A 19,016-nucleotide genomic window follows, 5' to 3' on the forward strand; every position below is an offset into this window, starting at 1 on the left:
ATTGAACATTTAAATGTTTGCAAGTGTAAAGATTTCTTCTCCTTTTTCCCTTTTCTTCTTGTTTGCCTTCTTCCTTTTCCCTTCTCTTCCACTTTTCTTACTGATCTCTTTGTACTTTAAGGCTCAACTCAAAGGCCACCTTTACAATACATTTTTACTGACCACTCTCCTTATTCCCTCCCAAACTACCAGCCTGAACTTTTCCAAACTCCGGTAATGCCTTGTGCATACCTCTACTGATTCTCTTTCCCTTTGATGTGTATCATCTATGGATCCAGTGGCTCCCCTCCCCAAATCAGGGCCTTGCACGTAATTAGTACAGTAACTCAAAAGGTTTAATGGATGTTTCTTAAGGAAATGCAAATTAAAACTGCAAGGTGATACTACTATCTCCCCATCAGAATGGCCAAAATGTCAAGGATAGTTAATATCAACTGTTGATGAAAATGTTGAAAAACTGGGAATTTCAAACATTGCTAGAAGGAATATAAATTGGTACAACCAGTTTGGAAAACTGTTTGGCGGAATTCACTAAAGCTGAACATACGCATGCCCTATTACCCAACAACTGAACTTTTGAAAATCTATATCTATATATAGATAGACAGATAAATATGGATATAATAGTTCTGACAGAAATGAATGCTTGTGTCTAACAAGGTTCATATAAGCTCTATTCATCATAGTCCCAAACTGGAAATAACCTAAAGGTTCATCTGGAGTAGAATGGATAAATGAATTGTGATATATTCATATCATGGAATAGTATACAATAAATTTTTTAAAAAGTGAAAATTGTTACAGTATACCCAATAATCTAGATTATTTTCACAGACTAATACTGAGCAAAGGAAATCATAAGCAAAAGAGTATATATTGTGATTCCACTTAAATGAAGTTCTAGAAGAGGCAAAATTAATCTTTGGTGAAAGAGGTTAGAATAATGGTTCATTTTTACAAGAAGGAGGGATGATGCACTGGAAGTGGAAAGGAGAGAGATTTCTAAAGTTTTTGAAACACACTATATTTTTATGATGGTATATTTAAAAACCATATACAGAAGGATTTTACCATATACAGAACAATGTTAACTTTGCTGCATTCAAATTATTTTGCACCATCAATGACGTAAATATGTAAAAAAATGTAATTTATGTAACATGATTTGTGCATTTTTAACTGTATGTAGGTTATACTTTGATAAAAATGTAAATAAAAATAAATAAAAATGAATGTTCCTTGGAAGACTGAATGAATGAATAAGCTGGATCTTTAAAGAGGAAAATAAAGAAGAATGTATTATAATGTAAAAGAAAGTTGCACTGCATTGAATTTTTAAGCAGTGCTCAGTTCTTGAGCTTTTTATACTCCAAGAATACCCAAAATAATTGTTCACATACTTCCTTTGCTTAAATATTAGTTGCCTTTGCTATTTAACCCCTATTGGAAGGTTAAGAAAAGTCGTTAATAGTTAGTCGTTAATAGATGACGAGCACCTTGTGGGAATAATATTAAATTCACTGTGAGGAATCCATTAAGCCCTTTGGGAATTGAGAAATGTAGTTAATTCTATTCTTTTTTTTAAATGTCCTTTTGTGCTTTATGGTATGTGAGTAAAATTAATTATTCAGATTCTTGGGAGGAGAGGAGTTGGCACTTGTGTTTACAAATGGGAACCGAACTATGCAGCATATTGCAAGGGTCCAAGTCAAATCTGTCAAGTATAGAACATAAATGTCTTACCACAATAATCAAGTAAATGAGGCGGAAGCTGTATTAATTAGTTTGATGTAAGCAATCCAAATTGTATAAAAAAATCAATACACTGTACCCTACATATGCATAAATGTGCACATGATCTATGTGTATAACTTAATAAAAACAACAACAACAACAAATGAGAACAGTAGCCACCCAGCACATGGCACTGTCCAAGCCACCAGGCTGGCGTGGAAGAGTCCTAATTGCCAGGCGGCTCAGCCACGGGATGTGCCTCTCCCATCCTTCTCCAGGCGGGGCTCATGGCTAAGTAGCCACTCACCCAGCCAACCTGTCACAGGCCACGAGCGGCCAACAACTCCGCAGGCGACCTTTGGCAACTGCACCGCAGGCGCTGTCGAAACCCGCTCGGGCTCCTAACCTAGACCCCAGGGTGCCGTGTCCCGGTTCCCAGGGTGTCCGGTAGGTGTCGCTGCCCCGTGGTCGCCGCGCACCTCTGGCCAGGGACTGGGGACGTGTCGGCCCCACCTGCGGCTCCCCGCGCCCGCGGCTCACCTGGGCTCCCGCCCCAGGGCGCCCGCGCTGCGAGGGGACGCTGCGCCGGGGCCGGGCGGTCGCCACCGCCCAGAGAGCTCGTGCTGCTGTGCTGCCCTGTGCTGCACTCCGTCCTCGTCCGCTAACCCTTTGCCGTCCCCCGCACCGGTGACGAGGGGGCGGGGTCCGGCGGCGAGCTGGGAAAGGCGGGAGCGCTGGCGCCCAGGCGTGTTCTTCCACAGGGGCCGGGCGGCGCAGAGGACAGGGTCCGAGCAGTCGGAGGAGGAGGAGGACCAGAAGATGCCGCTGCCGCTGCTACCCCAGGGGGAAGCCGGGGAGTCCAGCCCGTCCCGGGCCTCCAAGAAGCACGGCGCTTTCCACATCTGGCGCTCCAAAAAGAAGCAGCAGCCTCCGCCGTCGGCCTGCGGCGTGTTCGTCCCGCACCCGCCGCCCGCGCTGGTCCCCGAGGCCAGGTAAGCTCCGCGCCCCAGCGTCGTGTTCTGGTCGTCGGCTCCCGGGACCTCGGCTTCCCCGCTGGCGCGGACCGTGAGCCCCTCGCCCGCTCCGGGGAGGGGAGCGCCCCGGGCCGGTTCACCCAGCGGCGGCGTAACGGGGTCCGGAGGGGCGCAGGGGTGGCCGTGCGAGGGACCAGGTTCCCCGCAGCCTTTGGCTCGGACCACGGACCAGAGAGGGGAACTGGTGCCACCCACGCGGCCTTTATGTGACTGGTGAAGACTCTGAGCAAGAGTCTCCGTCACCCGGCTCAGGAGAGCAGGAGGGTAGCGAGTGTCATTACCTTAGTGAATGGTGACAGGACTCCCCACCTTGGGATTATACACAGAGCTCTTGAGAACGACTTTTACTGTTAAGATCCCTGCTCTTACGGAGGCGGAACTGGCGGGACGGCTTACCCCGCATTTTATGGGTGGGAGAAACTGAAACTGAAGGATAAATGCCTTGTCCCACTGGAGCCAGTGGCAGAGTTTGGGAGCATCCAGTTATTCAAAACGTAATTGCCGTTGCGCTTTATTTTTATCGTGATTCTGTTGCAGTTGTATTCTATAGGTATAATTACTCAATTATACTATCAGAATGGATGCATTCTTTGGACGAGAATCACAGAATGTTTATGTAGTTTGGAGATGTAAAATATTTATAGTGATGGACGATTGACAACGTTCTATGTGTTTTTAAAATACACCCTTAGGAGCGACGGGGGTCAGAATAAAATAATTTGTGCAAGATTTTCATCTTAGACGTGCTTTTTTTTAAGTCTTAATTTGACAATCTATTTTCATTCATTTAGTTCAAATTTTATTGAGCACCCAAGCTGAGTGCTAAGTGCTGGGATATAACAAGGAAAGACAATAAAAATTCTTAGTCATCAAAGAATTCTTGATCTCTTGGGGAGACAAAACGTAAACAGTGAGATAAATGCTATGATGCCAGCACAGAGGAAGGGAGGCAGAAAATCTTCCTGGAGGAAGATGGGTGAAGTGGCTTCATGCCACAGAAAAGGGGCGACATAGTGAGTTCCAGACAGGAGCCGCGCTGTTCATTATTACCGACTTACAGACGCTTGGAAGAACATGGCACTTCCTGAGAAGCACAGTGGTTCAGGGAGGCCCAAATGTGTGAACCCTGAGAAAAGGCATTTTCCTCATATTTCTATCATCCTCAGTGGTTGTCATAATTCATAGGGTGCCCCCAAAATGGAAAGGATGAAACTGTTAAAATTGTAATACACAAGTCACGCTTGACCTGGGCAACTACAAGAGAGACAAGATACAATGCACAAGATAACAAGTGTTATCAGTATATGTTGAGTATTACAATTTTAATACAGTTTTGTCCTTTCTTAAAATGTATATACATTGGGGGGGCACCTTCTGTGCTTTTATCTGTTCAAACACTTACTGTGCCTAGTTATTGATCATATTTTCTTACAAAATATGTTAGTTAAGGATGTGCCCAGTGCTGAAGCACCTTTCCTATTACCTCAATAAATACTTCAAACACTTCACAGTGATTTTTCTTATCTGATCTGGTCCCATCATTTCCTATCAAAATGCAGTCACATACAGCTTTAGATAATTTATTCAAATGCAAATACATTTCTCTCCCCTGGTTTCCTGTATTTTAGTTTAGTCTTGAAGTACTTCACTCTTTCCTTCACAACTATGATGAACTTTGCACTTCTTATGTGCTGGAAACAAAATGTACTGGTCCATCTTTGGGATGTTTTTCTAGTTAAATCATCTTTATAAATATTCATTTACTTCTGAGACAGGCTACCCTTTCATGTTTGAAAGAGAATAGGAAAAGCACACTTAGAGTTTGAGTCAGTCTTTGTCCTGTGTGACTTTCTTTTCTGGCCCATTCGTCTCTGTCCATAACTCAGAGGTGGTAGAACTTGGCTGGTACGTGTAGCACTCACTGTGGCCTTGATCTTTGTATAATAATGAGGAGACAGGTGGCCATACTTATTTACCAGGCATACCTGTATATGATTAATATTATGGGACAGACAGATAAAAATGAATTTATGTTCTGGCTTTGTGACTTTGGGCGAGTTACTTCACTTCTCTCTGAGTCTCAGTTTCCCTATTTGTAAAATGGAATGGGGGCTATAATGAATAGTAAATGAAAGTTTATGTAATTAAATGTAAAACCCTTATCTCACTTCTGGGCACAAAGAAGAAACTCAGTGAATGTAAAATGATGATCATCAATAGCATCCCCATTTGAAAGCAGTGGTATAATGGAAAAGATGGAGAGGGAAAAGATGACAGGGAAAAAAAAAAAAAACTATTCCAAGGGTGATTTAAAGTTAATGTTTGTATTCTGCAAATATTTGTGGTTTTTGGCAAAGACATTCTAAAAATCAATTCTTTTTATATATATATATATATATATATATATATAAAATATAATTTGAACATGACTTCCCTTCTTCCTAAAATTAGCTCTTGGATTTTTTTCAGCTTGGTACTGGTAAACATGTTAATATATTATTTATGTATTATTTGTAGAAATTGAATTGCTCCACGTCCTGTCTCGTCTATTAAGGCAAGATGTGACCAGATTCCTTAGCAGCCACTCATGGCACTGTCATTTCTCATGTTTTAATTATACTGTTTGTAAACAATTTATTCAGAGTGTGGATTCTCTACCTAGGTTTAAATCCCCATTCTTCTACTTACTGTAACACTTCGCCTTGTCATCCTGGGCAAATTACCAATGTTTTTGTCCCACAGTTTCCTCATCTACAAAATAAGAGTTACTGTAAAAATGAACAAGTCATTATGTATCAAAACAGTGGCTGGCACATAGTGAGTGCTCAACCAATGAGAGTTTCTCTTTTTCTTTCTAAAATCTTACCTAGACCTCTTTTGGGTAGTAATTTTCTATGTTTATATTTTCTGCTATAGGATGGAAATGGTACTTCCTTTTTTCTCTATTCAAGGTACCTTCTGTTATATTGATTAGAAGTTAATCAATTAAAAGTCAAATGTAGTGAATTAAAAAATGATCACCCTCAAACTGAATTGAGTTCTAAACCTAGACACAGGCTTGAAATCTCTCTGAGAGAGCCAATTCAAGTGTTGGGTGGGCCTCATGCTCCTCTGAAAATCAGCCAACCTGGTTTCAGCTGTAGGGAATGCACAGCCAGTGTTGAGGGCACCGCATCCTCCGTGGCCGCAGACCTCCCTCCCAGTCCTGGTAAGCAGGCTCAAGTTTCAGGACTGTAGACAATCCCTTACTTTTTCTGCACTCAAAGGACCTTTCCCTTCTGTAAAGGGAAGACAACGTACTCCCTGTTTATATCATTAGAATGTTGTGAAGGACAAACTACTATTATTTGGGGGGCTTTTTTTTTCTACATAAAAATAACAACCCTTTAAAGTGTTGTTTGAAAGCATTCTGAAACTATAGAGTATGAGTCTTCCTAACAAAACTGATTCTGGTTTTCAGTCTTTTGTGGCTGGTTCAGTGTTTAGAACTCTAGACAGATTTAATTAACTTTCTAACATAAAAGAGGACATAGTCAGATAAGTCTATTTTTGTTTTATCTGACGTGAGATTTAAACTATTTAATACTGTCACCCAGGCTGGAGTGCAGTGGCATGATCATAGCTCTCCATAAACTCAAACTTCTGGGCCCACCTAATTTCCCACATCAGCCTTCTGAATAATTAGGACTACAGGCGCACTCCCAGCTAATTTTTATTTTGTGGAGACAAGGTCTTCGTATGTTGCCCAGACTGATCTTGAAATCCTGGCCTGAAACAATCCTCCTACCTTGGCCTCCCAAAGTTCTGGGATTATAGGAGTGAGCCAAGGTGCCCAACCAAACCAGGAATTTAAAATTGGCTCTGTCACTTACCAGCTGTGAACTCTTTGAGCATTTACTTTACTTCACTAATTTCAGTTACCTCTAATGATTATGAGAGTAATACATGTTTCTTAAATGACTAGCCCAGTGCCTAGCAGAGAATAGATGCTCAGTAAGTAGTAGTTCTACAAGCATGATGCAGTGTAAAGGTCATAGACTTCAGTGTCGGGCAGACTCAGTTTCGAATTTCCCTCTGCCATTTAGATGTGTTTTTAACTCTCTTTAAGCCTCAGTTTCTTCACCTGTAAGGAGGTAGTCATACTTCCCTTACAGAGATCCATCACAATTGCATATTATATATATAAAGCACCCAGAACAAGGCCTGGCCCAAAGCAAATGCTCGAGAGAGGAAAGGTGGTATTTGGTGTCTGATAGTGACCCTGACAGCTGTAATTATTGTCATCTTCATGGTGTTGGTAGCAGTATTAATAAATACGTTGTCACTTTATAAGTGAAGTCAAACAACTTCAGAAGCTCAGAAGTTGTAACCAGATCTTTCAAACTTTGAAGTGCCTTTGAGTATATAGAAGTCCACGTTAGTCCACAAAACAGAGGCCCTTCACGTCTTCAGTGACTTAAACATCTTAATATGTCTCTTAGCAAGCTAAAGATAAGCATTACACTTGATAGTACATAAGTTTCTCCTGAAGCAACTTTCGAGTCCGAAGCAGTAAAGGGTAACACAACTTATCTCTGTCATTGTATCACTTTGCCCTCTCTGTGCTTTCTGCCCACATGCAAGGGGCATAAACCCTTTAGGAGACATTTAGAAGACCTAAGGGACCTGGGTTCACTTTTTTCTTCTTCTTTAGATTTTGATTAGAAATCTTACTTGCAAAATGAGACAGTGAGTTGCTGGTTAACTATTTGCCCAAGATTAAATCAATGTAGTGAATATATTAGATACGGAAATAATTTCCAGCTCCTAATATGCATTCAAAATGTCCATCTCGTTATGACCGTTAAGAGCACATATCTGTCTTAAAGTTCGAGTTCACTTAAGGGGTCAGTTATGTTTCAGGAAAGTTTGTGATGAAGAAAAGTGGTTTATTTATTCAAAAAGCTGTATCTGGTTGAAATGAGATCCTTTGCAACTTGAGTTGTGTGCTTTTCTGTCGGCCTTGAAAAATCTGTCCCAAAGTGCATTTTCTAGGTAAGGTAGGTGTGGACTGTCTAATGTTTCTGGGGAGTTCAGCAAAAATGGCCAGTGAGTTGTTTATGCATCTCGTTAGCTCACTCATTTACAGTTCCCTTAAAACAGAGCTGCATGGGGCCAACCCAAATGCCTCATCAAAATACTTCTGTGGATTCCAATTTATAAGATGGCTTCTCTCTAGAGAGGGAGCACTTGCTTAGTGCTGTCTTGATAGTATTCTGTGTATTCTAGATTGACCTGTGAAGTGGAACTGAAGCAAAGACCCCCTCATGACAGAAGATCCTTTTCTCAAGGCACCAGCAACCCATGGGCATGCAGATTAGGCAGAGAATCAAAGTCCATTTGTGGTGCCCCATCTGCAACTTCTTCCACCAATAGGTTGTAGACAACTATAGATTGCAACTGTAGCTAACTTGGACAAATGAAACACAGAATTAACACAAGTGCCTTTTGTTCTTCACCCCTCCCCCCATGGATGGCATCAGAAAAAGAAAGTGGTTTTAAGCTTTGCAAAACACTCTGAGTGAAGAACGTTGGCTGCTGGCTGTGTTTATTATTGTTGTGTGTCATTTCAAGGTAGCAACCCTAACTGAGTCTCATTCATTAGAAGTCAGAGTTGTGGTATCCCAAAGGTAATATCAACAGCTCACACAAGAGAGTTGGCCAACAGTTATACAAAGTCACCATGCATAATATAGCTCTTAATTTTTTTCAAATTAGTTAATAAGTAGTAGTACAAGCTCCTGATAGTTTTTTGGATTCTCTAATTGGATAGGTTTTTTTTTTTTTGTCTTATAATTACAGCCAAGGGCCAAACTAATATGGAGTATGTCTAAGATAAGAAAATAGAGACACATCTGCCTTATAATCACAACCATAGACAATGTCTGTGAAAACATTGTTTTCCATCAAGATTTGATTGAAAGATGCAGCATATTTAACACACATTATATATATCAAACACTGTTCTAAGTGCTTTACAAATATTAACTCACAACAATTAATTCATAACATCCCCAGAAGTTAGGTACCAATATTATTCCCATTTTGAGGAAAAATGATTATTTGACTGAAGTCACAGAGCTCTAAAGATTGGGTCTGGGATTCCCTGACTGGTGTTCCACAGTTCTTATGTTTAGTCACTGCAAGTTATCACTGTGGTTAATACGGCCTTCTTTGTATTCCCATAATGAGTATATTTTGAGTCTAAATCTCACAAGCAGAAACTAAAGTACACACCAGATTTGACGATTAAGCTTGCAAACTTATCCTAGAAAAAGTGCTACGTGCCTCATTGCTGAATATCACTCTGGTCACCTTCGAAGTACTCCCCTTGGGAAGCTATACACTGATCCCAGCACCTAGTCCACCCTTCAAAGCACTTTTGGATCTCTTTTTCTGGAATGACCATCAGAGCTGTCATCATACAGGGTCTGACAATTAAGTTTGTGAACTTGCCACCATATGCTTATGTTGGTAGCTCTGTACAAACAATTTGTTAAGGACTCATAACCTTGGTATATCAATGTCCCACAGCTGTGTTCATCATGATGTGTGGAGGTGTCTCGCTGTGTGGCATTCATTATTGTTCTTGTGTGGGGTTTTTTTGTATACTGTGTGATGATAGCTCTCAGGGTCATTCCAGAAAAAAAGTCCCAAAATTGCTTTGAAGGGTGGACTAGGCATTGGTACATAGCTTCCTAAGGGGAGTACTTCAAAGGTTACCATAACGATATTCAGCAAAGAGATATGCAGTACTTTTTGTAGGATGAGTTTATAAACTTACTTGTCAGAACTTCTCAAATGAGAATCAAGATAATTCTTGGTACTGGACAATTTCTTTGTTAAGTAGTGGAGAGAAAAACATATACATTCATGGAAGTATAAATAACATTACAATTGTAGAAGAAAAAAGATTTTAAAGCAGAAATTTAAAAGTGTATAAATGAAAATACTGTGTCTGGGTCCCATGTTTAGGGCTTCTGCCAGAGCTCTGCCAGGAAACGGCATTATAAAGAGGTGGACCCAGTTTGCACCCCCTTCTTCCTCCTGGCACTTGGCACAGCGGGTAGAATTCACAATCAGAGATGAATGGTGGCCAGGTGGCCCTCTAAATGTACAGTTGCTGCTCAGGCTAGGTAGGGCTGCGAGAATGTCTCAAGTAGTTGGTTTAACAGTTGATGCGGAAAGCTGCTCCTGGCTGCTCTAACTTTAGGTCTCTAAAGCCTTGCTGTTTGAGTCCTTTGGGTTTTTTTTGTTTGTTTGTTTGTTTGTTTTTTGTGGTTTTTGGCCGGGGCTGGGTTTGAACCCGCCACCTCCGGCATATGGGACCGGCGCCCTACTCCTTGAGCCACAGGCGCCACCCAGAGTCCTTTGGTTTTACTTCCTGAGTTATCCTTGGATTCTCATATCCAGGATTCTCTGGCTATAAATAGAGAGGTTCTACCTTATGTTGACCTTACACTTCGAGGATTATAAACTGTTGCTGAGATTTTGTCTCCGTTGAGGCTCATAATGGCTCTGTGAAGTAAGCCCATAACCCTCTTTTTGAGGGTGAGGAAATTAAAGTTCATACATACAAGGTGAGACAGATAGAGGCAGCAGGATGAAAACTCAGATTTTCTAATTTCTGCTCAGCTGTTCTTTCAGTTTCTCTTGGATTGCATATTATCCCTCAGTTCCTGGCCTCTACCCACATTTGACAGACTTTTAACTGACTCACCTAACTTCCTGATGACTATCCCCTGAGAATCTTCCCCCAGTTTTGTAATAACTGTGACTGCTTGATCCCTAGAGTGAGTTACTAGTTATTCACCAGGTATACAGTACACAGTGTAGTCTGGGTACTGCTGTGCTGAATACTTCAGAGTTCCTACTGTAATTAGTACCTCACCTACTACCTAAAAAGTAAATAAATAAGATAAAAATAACTTAATTCATGTTTTCCAAAAAAAAATTAAAGCTTGCACAAACCCGATTTTATAACAACAAAATTTCACTTAAAGTAATAGAGTCTGTCAACATACTTTGTACCCCTATAAGAACTCCCTTTACAGGGCTTGCAGTAATACTAGTCCTGTGATACATAATATGTTTTATTTATGATTTGCCATTTAAATGTTTTTATAATACTGATGGATTCATAAATATCTCATGAAAGTATGGCTCGATTGTTCTTGCATCTGCTATTAGGGAAAGATACGCTCGTTGATGCAACTGTTGACATTCACGTTGAAATACGGTGTCTCCTGTATCATATGTGTCAATGTAGACCTAAGAGTGGCACCGTATCAAGCCTGTGCAGGGAAGGCTCACTCGGGCCTTGCCAGCCATTCTTGGCTCCATTGCCTTGCAAACGTTGGCTTGCTTCCCTACCGTTCCACTCCCATGAACTGAGTTATTGTTATTATCTGCAAAACAAGAAAATGTAGCTACTGCAAAGATGGGATTACAGAACTCTTCTCTTTCATATTGGCTATCCAAAACAATTTTGTCTAGAGTGAACTCAATTATTGATTAAGAGGAGTTCATTGGATCATACCTGAGGTTTGCAACAAGAGCATTTGTAGTCCCGTGAATCAATAAACATGTTTAAACAAGCTAGTCTGAAACTAGATTTTGGATTTCTTTCGAGATTAAAAGCAAAGTACAACTGTGTGTCTGGCATTTGCTCAAAATTGTGACTTTGGTCAATTTGCATTTTGGGATTTTCCTAATCTCACCCTGCAAGAGATTTCAGGTACTTTGACCTAGAAGTCTTAGTATCCAGTGCATTGTTAACACTTAATTGATCCCTATCTTGTAAGTTCACTTTTTATTGAAAGCTTTTTTGTTTGCTCATCAGGGGACAATCAGTCCTACCCTGTTTCCCCGAAAATAAGACAGTGTCTTATTTTAAGGTGTGCTCCCAAAGATGCGCTAGGTCTTATTTTCAGGGGATGTCTTATCTTTCCTGTAAGTAGGTCTTATTTTTGGAGGATGTCTTATTTTCAGGAAACAGGGTAGGTCTAGGTCAGTGGTTCTCAACCTTCCTAATGCCGTGACTCTTTAATATGGTTCCTCATGTTGTGGCGACCCCCAACAATAAAATTATTTTTGTTGCTGTAGCAACGGGTCCTGGCATTAGGAAGTTTGAGAACCACTGGTCTAGGTGATATAAGGTAACTTTTGGTGATGTGGAAAGGATGCGTCTCCCTCATCGCTGTAGTTTCTTCCTGCAGAGAGCTCCTTAGGAATTTGTACATCAGTTTCCTTGCTTACTACAGGATTTCTGGTCACCTTTCTGTGTGTGTAAGTGCACCCTGATTCCAATTCCTCTACTCTACAAAGCCAGCAGAAGTTAAACACAGAGAGCACTTACTTATATCTTATTGCTACTCAACAACTGAGCAACAAAGTTCAAAAGTAACAGTTGGGTTTAGGCATGTGTAATGAGGAAAATGGGCATTGGCATGAGAGAATGGTAGAAAATACAATCTTTTGGGCTAAATAATTCTCAATCTCTCCTATAAATCAAATAAAGATAAGGAACTTTTGTCCAGTATAAGTAGGAAAGGAGGCATGAACAATTACTTAGCTCTTATTTATGTGACTGTTGCTTTCATATTCTGTGTATCATTTAATCTTCATAATAGTTCTGCACTGTAGATAATTTTACCCCCATATTTTCAATTCAGAAAACAGAACCTGAAAGAGGTGAGTTAGCTAGTAATTAACAGAGGAATATTTGAACCCGGTTCTTTCTGATTCTGAAACTCACAAAACCACGAGAAAATTAAAGTTCACTGAATGAGCAGTCGTGTGGGCCTGTGAGGTAGCTAGCTGAAGAATAGAGGCGTCCGATAGAAATGTAGGTATCCAAGTTTCACGAGAATGGAGAAGTAAGTACTCAATACTAATATGAAACCAGTAGACTACAAATGCCCCATGAAAGAAAATCACAGTTAAATTCAAGTGGGAGAGGAGGGAAGAGTTTGGGAAGCTCTCCCCTAATGGGCACAATATAAGTATATATGGCACACCGCCTGGGTGACGGGCTCAGCTGCTTTACCTAAACAGATGCAAACAATGTAACCTAGTCATTTGTTCCCTCATATTAATCTGAAATTTAAAAAAAAGAAATATAGGTATCTGTAGCCATCACCATTAAAAATCCATAAAGGAGGCATTTGCTCCTTTTGATTACACGCACCCTGCCTTTCCCATTGTACAGAAGGGGGCTATCTAGGAACAAGAATTATATGCTTTGTGAAGTCAGTGGGGCACCCTTGTTCTCCTGGGAACCCCTGACTTGAAAATTCTCTAACAAGAATCAGTGAGTCATCCATGCAGTGTTAACTAAACCTGTCGCACCTGCTTTCCAATCTGGCCTGAAAGCCACAACGTCTTACTACCTGCTGCTGGCGTGATTCACAGAGTACGGAAAGGAATCTAAGGTGAAAAGCATGGAGGATTTTCACTCTGTGTACAGTTAGCCACAGCCCCAAAGAGGAAGGAAAATGCTGGTGACTAAAACTCAAAATTTAGAGGAGATACTGTTGGCTTGAAAGATGGACATCTAGATGGTTTGCTGTACAAGGATCAGGAAAACCTTGTAAATAATCTTTGTCTTTATAGAGGCTATTACATTTGTCTTCGGGGTCTATTTCTCTCAAAATTGAATTTTATTTTGACTTTAATGTATTTGAGGGACTTTAAAAATTACTTGTAAGAATTATTAATTTGTATAAATGTTATTATATACACAGAACTATCTCCTATGGCTGTAGGTCACAGGAGACAGTAATTTTCTTTTTCCATTATACTAGACTGAAAATTTATATGCTCTGGTATTCAGATCTAATGTAGTTAAAGCATAACTGCTTATAGTCATTAATACTGTCAATTTCCAGAGTACAACTAGACATTCATTGCTTTGTCTTAAACCACACTCACTACTTTTAAAAACAATTATCCACTGATAATGGTAATTGACGTATCAGGTTTGCTTCCTTCATTTGTGACCCAAGCAACGGCACAAATGTTACCTCCCTCCAGAGCAGTCTTGAAGTATGGCCTTCGGTGACTGTATCTGTCACTAAGGAAAGCAACCGAATGTGAGAGCAAAACTGCCCATGAAACTCATTTATAAACAAACACGGACACTCGCTGTGCATGAGGCCGTGGGGTGCAGGCTGGCAAAACAGTTCAAGTTGTGTTGTTGGAAAACTGAGCCTCATTCCCCTGTCTTCTGGAGAAGCTGCGATAGTCACCCTTAAAATAATGAAAAGTTGCTACCTTTACCCTTACAATAAAGAAGAGATAATATGTAAACATGTACAAGACAGAGGTTGAGAGATAAAGGAACTTGAACATCACAGGGGATGAAGGATTTATAATTCTTAAAAGTCCTCAACACTGTTACTGCTAGAGGAATTCCTAGGAACACTTGGTGATGTCAGTATATAGGTGAATACCCATGATCAGATATACGAGGTCCAACAATTAAGTCTCAACTCATTCTAGAAAAAGTGGTCCACACCTCATTGCCGAATATCAGTACAGTCACCTTCAAAGTACTCCCCTTGGCCATCTGGGGACTGTAGTGACATTCAGCAATGACATCCGAGCACATTTTCTAGGATGAGTAATAGGGGACTACTGTAATTATGATAACCCACCATGTGTGTATATATGTAAATTCTCTAAATCAATGGTTCCATTTACATCCATATTTAAAGATATGGGTGTGTGTGTGTGTGTGTATCACACACATATATACATTCTAGCACTACGTTCATATATATATATATATATATATATATACTAGGTGCTATATTACCCACTTTGTAAATTAAACATGTGCTTACAACATCAGCAAAGCAGGAATGAGAGAGACAAATCCAAGGATATGAGAGAGACAAATTCAAGATATTAATTTTGCTGTTTAGAATTGTTTTTATTTTGAGTGACATATTAGAGTGGGGGAGGTGGTTGGAATTTTTAAAAGCAATAAATACAGACTTCTATGTACAGCATACCTTGTTGAAAGAGTTGGGTGACGGGGAGCAAAAGAATGATGTGAACTGTGGGAAGTAGTGGAGAAATGCACCCGGGCTATTCTTGTGCTCCTCTCCTGAATTGGATTCCAGGCCAAAAAATATCACTTTATCTTCCTTGAAAAGACTTCCTGGGTTGCTGGCTCTTTTTAAGTGTCCTCTCTAGTTCCCTGGAAGTGGTTGCATCAGTGAACATTCCTAGGGACTGTTCCTTTATGATTGAGACTCTAACTTTATTTATTGATGTGTCAACATTTGCCTTGGCTCTTCTGGCAGCTGCACCGACTCCCCACCACTTAGGCTTGGGTAGGGATACATTCCAAGACCCCCAGTAGATGCCCGAGACAAACCTTACACATGTAAATATATATATATGTATGTACACATATATGTATATATTATGTTTTTCCCTATACATATATACCTATGATAAAGTTTAACTTATAAATTAGGCACCATAAAAGACTAATAGCATTACAGTAAACTAACATGATGATAACTATATCCTGTAATAAAAATTATGTGAATGTCTCTTTCTCTGTTTTTCTCTAAAACCATATCACTGTACGTAGTATTTGTGGACTCTAGTTGACTATGAGCAACTGTGGATAGGAGGGGACTACTGTAGTTACAATAACCCATAAGTTCATTATCTATGGATAACCCTGTTAACAGCTGTTCCCTTTCTGTGCATATTTTCAAATAACCCAGCACTAAAGATGAGATTACAAAGACAGCAGTTTACATGCTGTTTGTATCTTGTTTTATTTTTCACTTAACATTATATCATAAGCGTCTTTCCACTTCACTAAAACAAGTAAAAATAATTTTCTTACTCGTTCCCTTATTGCTGGGTATTTAGATTCCTTTTAATTTTTCATTGTTATACTAATATACTGTATAATATACTAATATACTATTATAATAATTTTTCATTATTATTACCCACGTTTGCTCAGACCACTCCCCTACAGAAAGCATTCTCAGGATTTTATGAGCTGGATGGATACTATGCTTTGGGCATAGATATCATTTCAACCTTGAAGGCCTTGCCCATCTGTTTTTTCGCTGTAGTGAACATCTCTGTGTAAAATCTTTATCCACATCTTAAACCTCAGTCTTTGGAAATTCTCTGTTCTTCCAGATCCACCCTCGCCTGTACTCAGAGCTGTGTTTATGGACTGCATGGAACAAGTTCTTTGCCCTCTGTCTTCTAGATGGGTTCAGCCAGTAGCAGGCTTTGCAGAACAATGCAGGAGCAGAGATCAGGCTGGAGTTTGGTGGTGGTTTCGTTGCTCTTCTGAAGATGGCAGCTTCTACTGGGTGGAACTCCCCTAGAGCTCTGAATGCCACATTCAGCATTCCCTCTCCTTGCCTGTGTCTGGGGTAGCATGGCTTCTGCTTTGGGGAGTCCTGGGTGGGCGGCTCCACCTTTCCTTGTTGGTTTCCCTTGCCTGTCCACATCATGTTATTGGTCAGTTCTTGAAACACATTTCAGTCACCTCTTCATGTGTACAAGTTACCTGCTGAAATACTGGCTGACGTCTAAATCCAGGTGCTATGCGCTTTTCAGTACAGCTCAGATTTGGGACTTTGCAGACGGATAAAAGACAGTTCAGAATTAGGTAAGGCAGTTAAATTAGTTCAGGTCTGAGCTGGCATTAGTGAAAAATGGCAGAGATTAAAGTACTCTTAGAGAGACACAAGCAAATTGTTACTGAACAGCGGGAAGGCAGCCATAAATTCTCCTGTGTACTGTGTGGCACAAGGATGATCCCTTCCCTGCCAATGTTTCCAGTTCTCCTGTTTTGGTAGTTCCATTGTTTTGTTGCTCTTTTCATTTTGGGCTTTTGTGGCTAATCCTTTTATGCCAAACATTTTGGCACCACCTTTTTGTGGAAGACAATTTTTACATGGATGGGGGATTGGGGTACAAAGGTTGGGGGGTATCGGCGTGAGCGATGGGGAGCACTTGAATGTAACTACATGTAACTAAAGATGGAGGGTGCAGTTGCTTCACCGGATCCCACTGCTCAGCTCCTGCTGTGCGGCCCAGTTCCTAAGTTTTGTGCAAGGACCATTTTTCCACAAATCAGCATGTGGAGCTGGGATGGGAGAGGGCGGAGCTTTGCCACCAGGTTCCTAATGGGTTTCAGGACCAGGACTGGTACTGGTCTGCCCGTCCACAGCGCCCAGGTTGGGGAGGGCAGCTCTTACACTTTCTTCCTGTCCGTAGGCATTTTGTATATCCGTGTATACAGTCCTCTCTACGCACTGTGTAGTCTTACCCACACGTTTGCTCAGACCACTACCCTGCAGAAAGCATTCTCAGGATTTCGTGAGCTGAATGGATAGTATGCTTTGGGCATAGATATCATTTCAACCTTGAAGGCCTTGCCCATCTGTTTTTTGGATGCTTAGGTACCTTTAGTTATTCTTGTGGTAAATAGGATTTAATTTTTTTATATTATCTATAGTTTTGATTTCTACAGAAATATTGCTGATTTTTACACATTGATCATAAATAAAATAACATTGCCAAACTCTCTTATCATTCCTAATAGTTGAAGACTGTCTTGGGCATTCTCCCACATAAGAGCAATAATCTTTTTAGTCTTTGAATGACACAAAAAGCACGTAGCAAGAAGTAAACTTTATTCCATTTTACTTCGGTTCTGAATTTGAGTCTATACTTGTTCAGAACAAATGCCAAAGTGATCATCAAACTTACTAGAGGCTTTTAATACTTCACAGATCTCTTGAATCAAATGATAATGTCTTCTGTGGTTACCAAGTCATCCCTGAAAGGATGCTGGACTGGCAGAATATTGAGACTTATTCTAGGACTCAGTTGCTCAAAAGTTCTAGTCCTTCTCTTTTTTAAAATAGATTCTTCTATTTGAAGAAATGTCTTTGTTGACCTGATAGCACATTATATTTCATGCTCTGAGAATTGTTTCTAGTATATTCTGCCATGAGTGTTAAGTAAGGATAATTTGCTTAAAATTCAATATACAAAATTTCTACCATTTACTAATGACCAGTAATGGTAGAAAAGAAGTGTCTAAAACAGAAGCTTACTAGAATAGAAATGAGAGGGCTTGGATTTTAATACTGGATTTCTTGGTTACAAATTAGGTGACTTTCGGCAAACCACCTAAAACTCTTTGTGTCTCAAGGTATTCTGCACTAAACTGGGGATGATGCCAGCCTGCTTGGTCCTTAACCAGGCTGTTGAGAGGCTCCTTTAGAAGAAAACATGAAAGCAGGGTGAGGAGTGGGCGGCCCCAGGCACAGGAAAGCACCCTCACCCCTTGGCTCAACCCTCACTGGCTCTCAACACTTCTTTTCTGGAAGCGTTGAGCTGTCTTTTCTCTATTCCTATCTTTTTGGAAGTAATTGGGTAGAGTGGCAGCATTCACTGTCCCCTACAATTTCTCTGTCCCAATCTCTTCTTTGGATATTCCTTTTACTAATTCCTTTTACAACTTCTTTCTGAAACATCCCTGGAATTCTAGTGTGAAGCTGGTACAAGGCACTCCCATCTGCCTGCACAAAGCAATGAGGTAGAAATGTGGGGACCTGTGGACCCTGCCCCTCTGCAGTGAAGAGGGCCCCCTCCTGCGTGTTCTTCCCCACTCACCTCTGTCTTTCCCTGCCCAGCTGCCGGTGGAGGTCATTGTAGCTAGACACACATGCCCATATTTTCTCATCAGCCACTGCCCCCACATTGCCTTTCCCTTCCAGACTCAACATACTTCACAGAGGACGCACACATGGGCTGCCCAGATAACTCTGAGAGGCAATTAGGTTTGGTTGCCTTCATTTCACAGATTAAGCAATTGATGAAGTTGTTTAATAAGAGTCAGGACGATAGCCCAGGACTATTCTCTTTCTGCTGTAGTCAATGCTCTTTCCACAAATATGGAAAGAGAGAAATAAAATGTTTTTTATCTTTACTGGTTTATTGCAATATCCTTCCTCCTCCTCTTTCTCCCCCCCCCAATTTTTTACTTAACTTGAGTAAAATTAATAGGGTAAAATGGTATTGAAGTAGAAAAATATTAATTTGACTACTAAAGATAATGATTTTTACAAAACATCACACTATTATGAATACTAAAATTTAAAAATAATTAAGAAAATTCTCTACATAGAAAATAAATGGCTGGCC

General features: G+C 40.5%; 1 protein-coding gene across 1 annotated transcript in view; it reads left to right on the forward strand.

Annotated features, from left to right (window-relative positions):
- The first annotated feature begins 2,304 nt into the window (after positions 1-2,304).
- The window catches only part of CRYBG1 (crystallin beta-gamma domain containing 1), a 223,588-nt gene continuing 206,876 nt past the window's right edge, over positions 2,305-19,016 (forward strand). Inside the window, exon 1 of the mRNA XM_053590627.1 lies at positions 2,305-2,726. Within this exon, the coding sequence (XP_053446602.1) occupies positions 2,554-2,726 (173 nt within the window). The 5' untranslated portion in view covers positions 2,305-2,553. The remainder of the gene's footprint in view (positions 2,727-19,016) is intronic.

The sequence above is a fragment of the Nycticebus coucang genome, chromosome 5, assembly GCF_027406575.1.
Source record: "Nycticebus coucang isolate mNycCou1 chromosome 5, mNycCou1.pri, whole genome shotgun sequence".
Classification (NCBI taxonomy): Eukaryota; Metazoa; Chordata; class Mammalia; order Primates; family Lorisidae; genus Nycticebus; species Nycticebus coucang.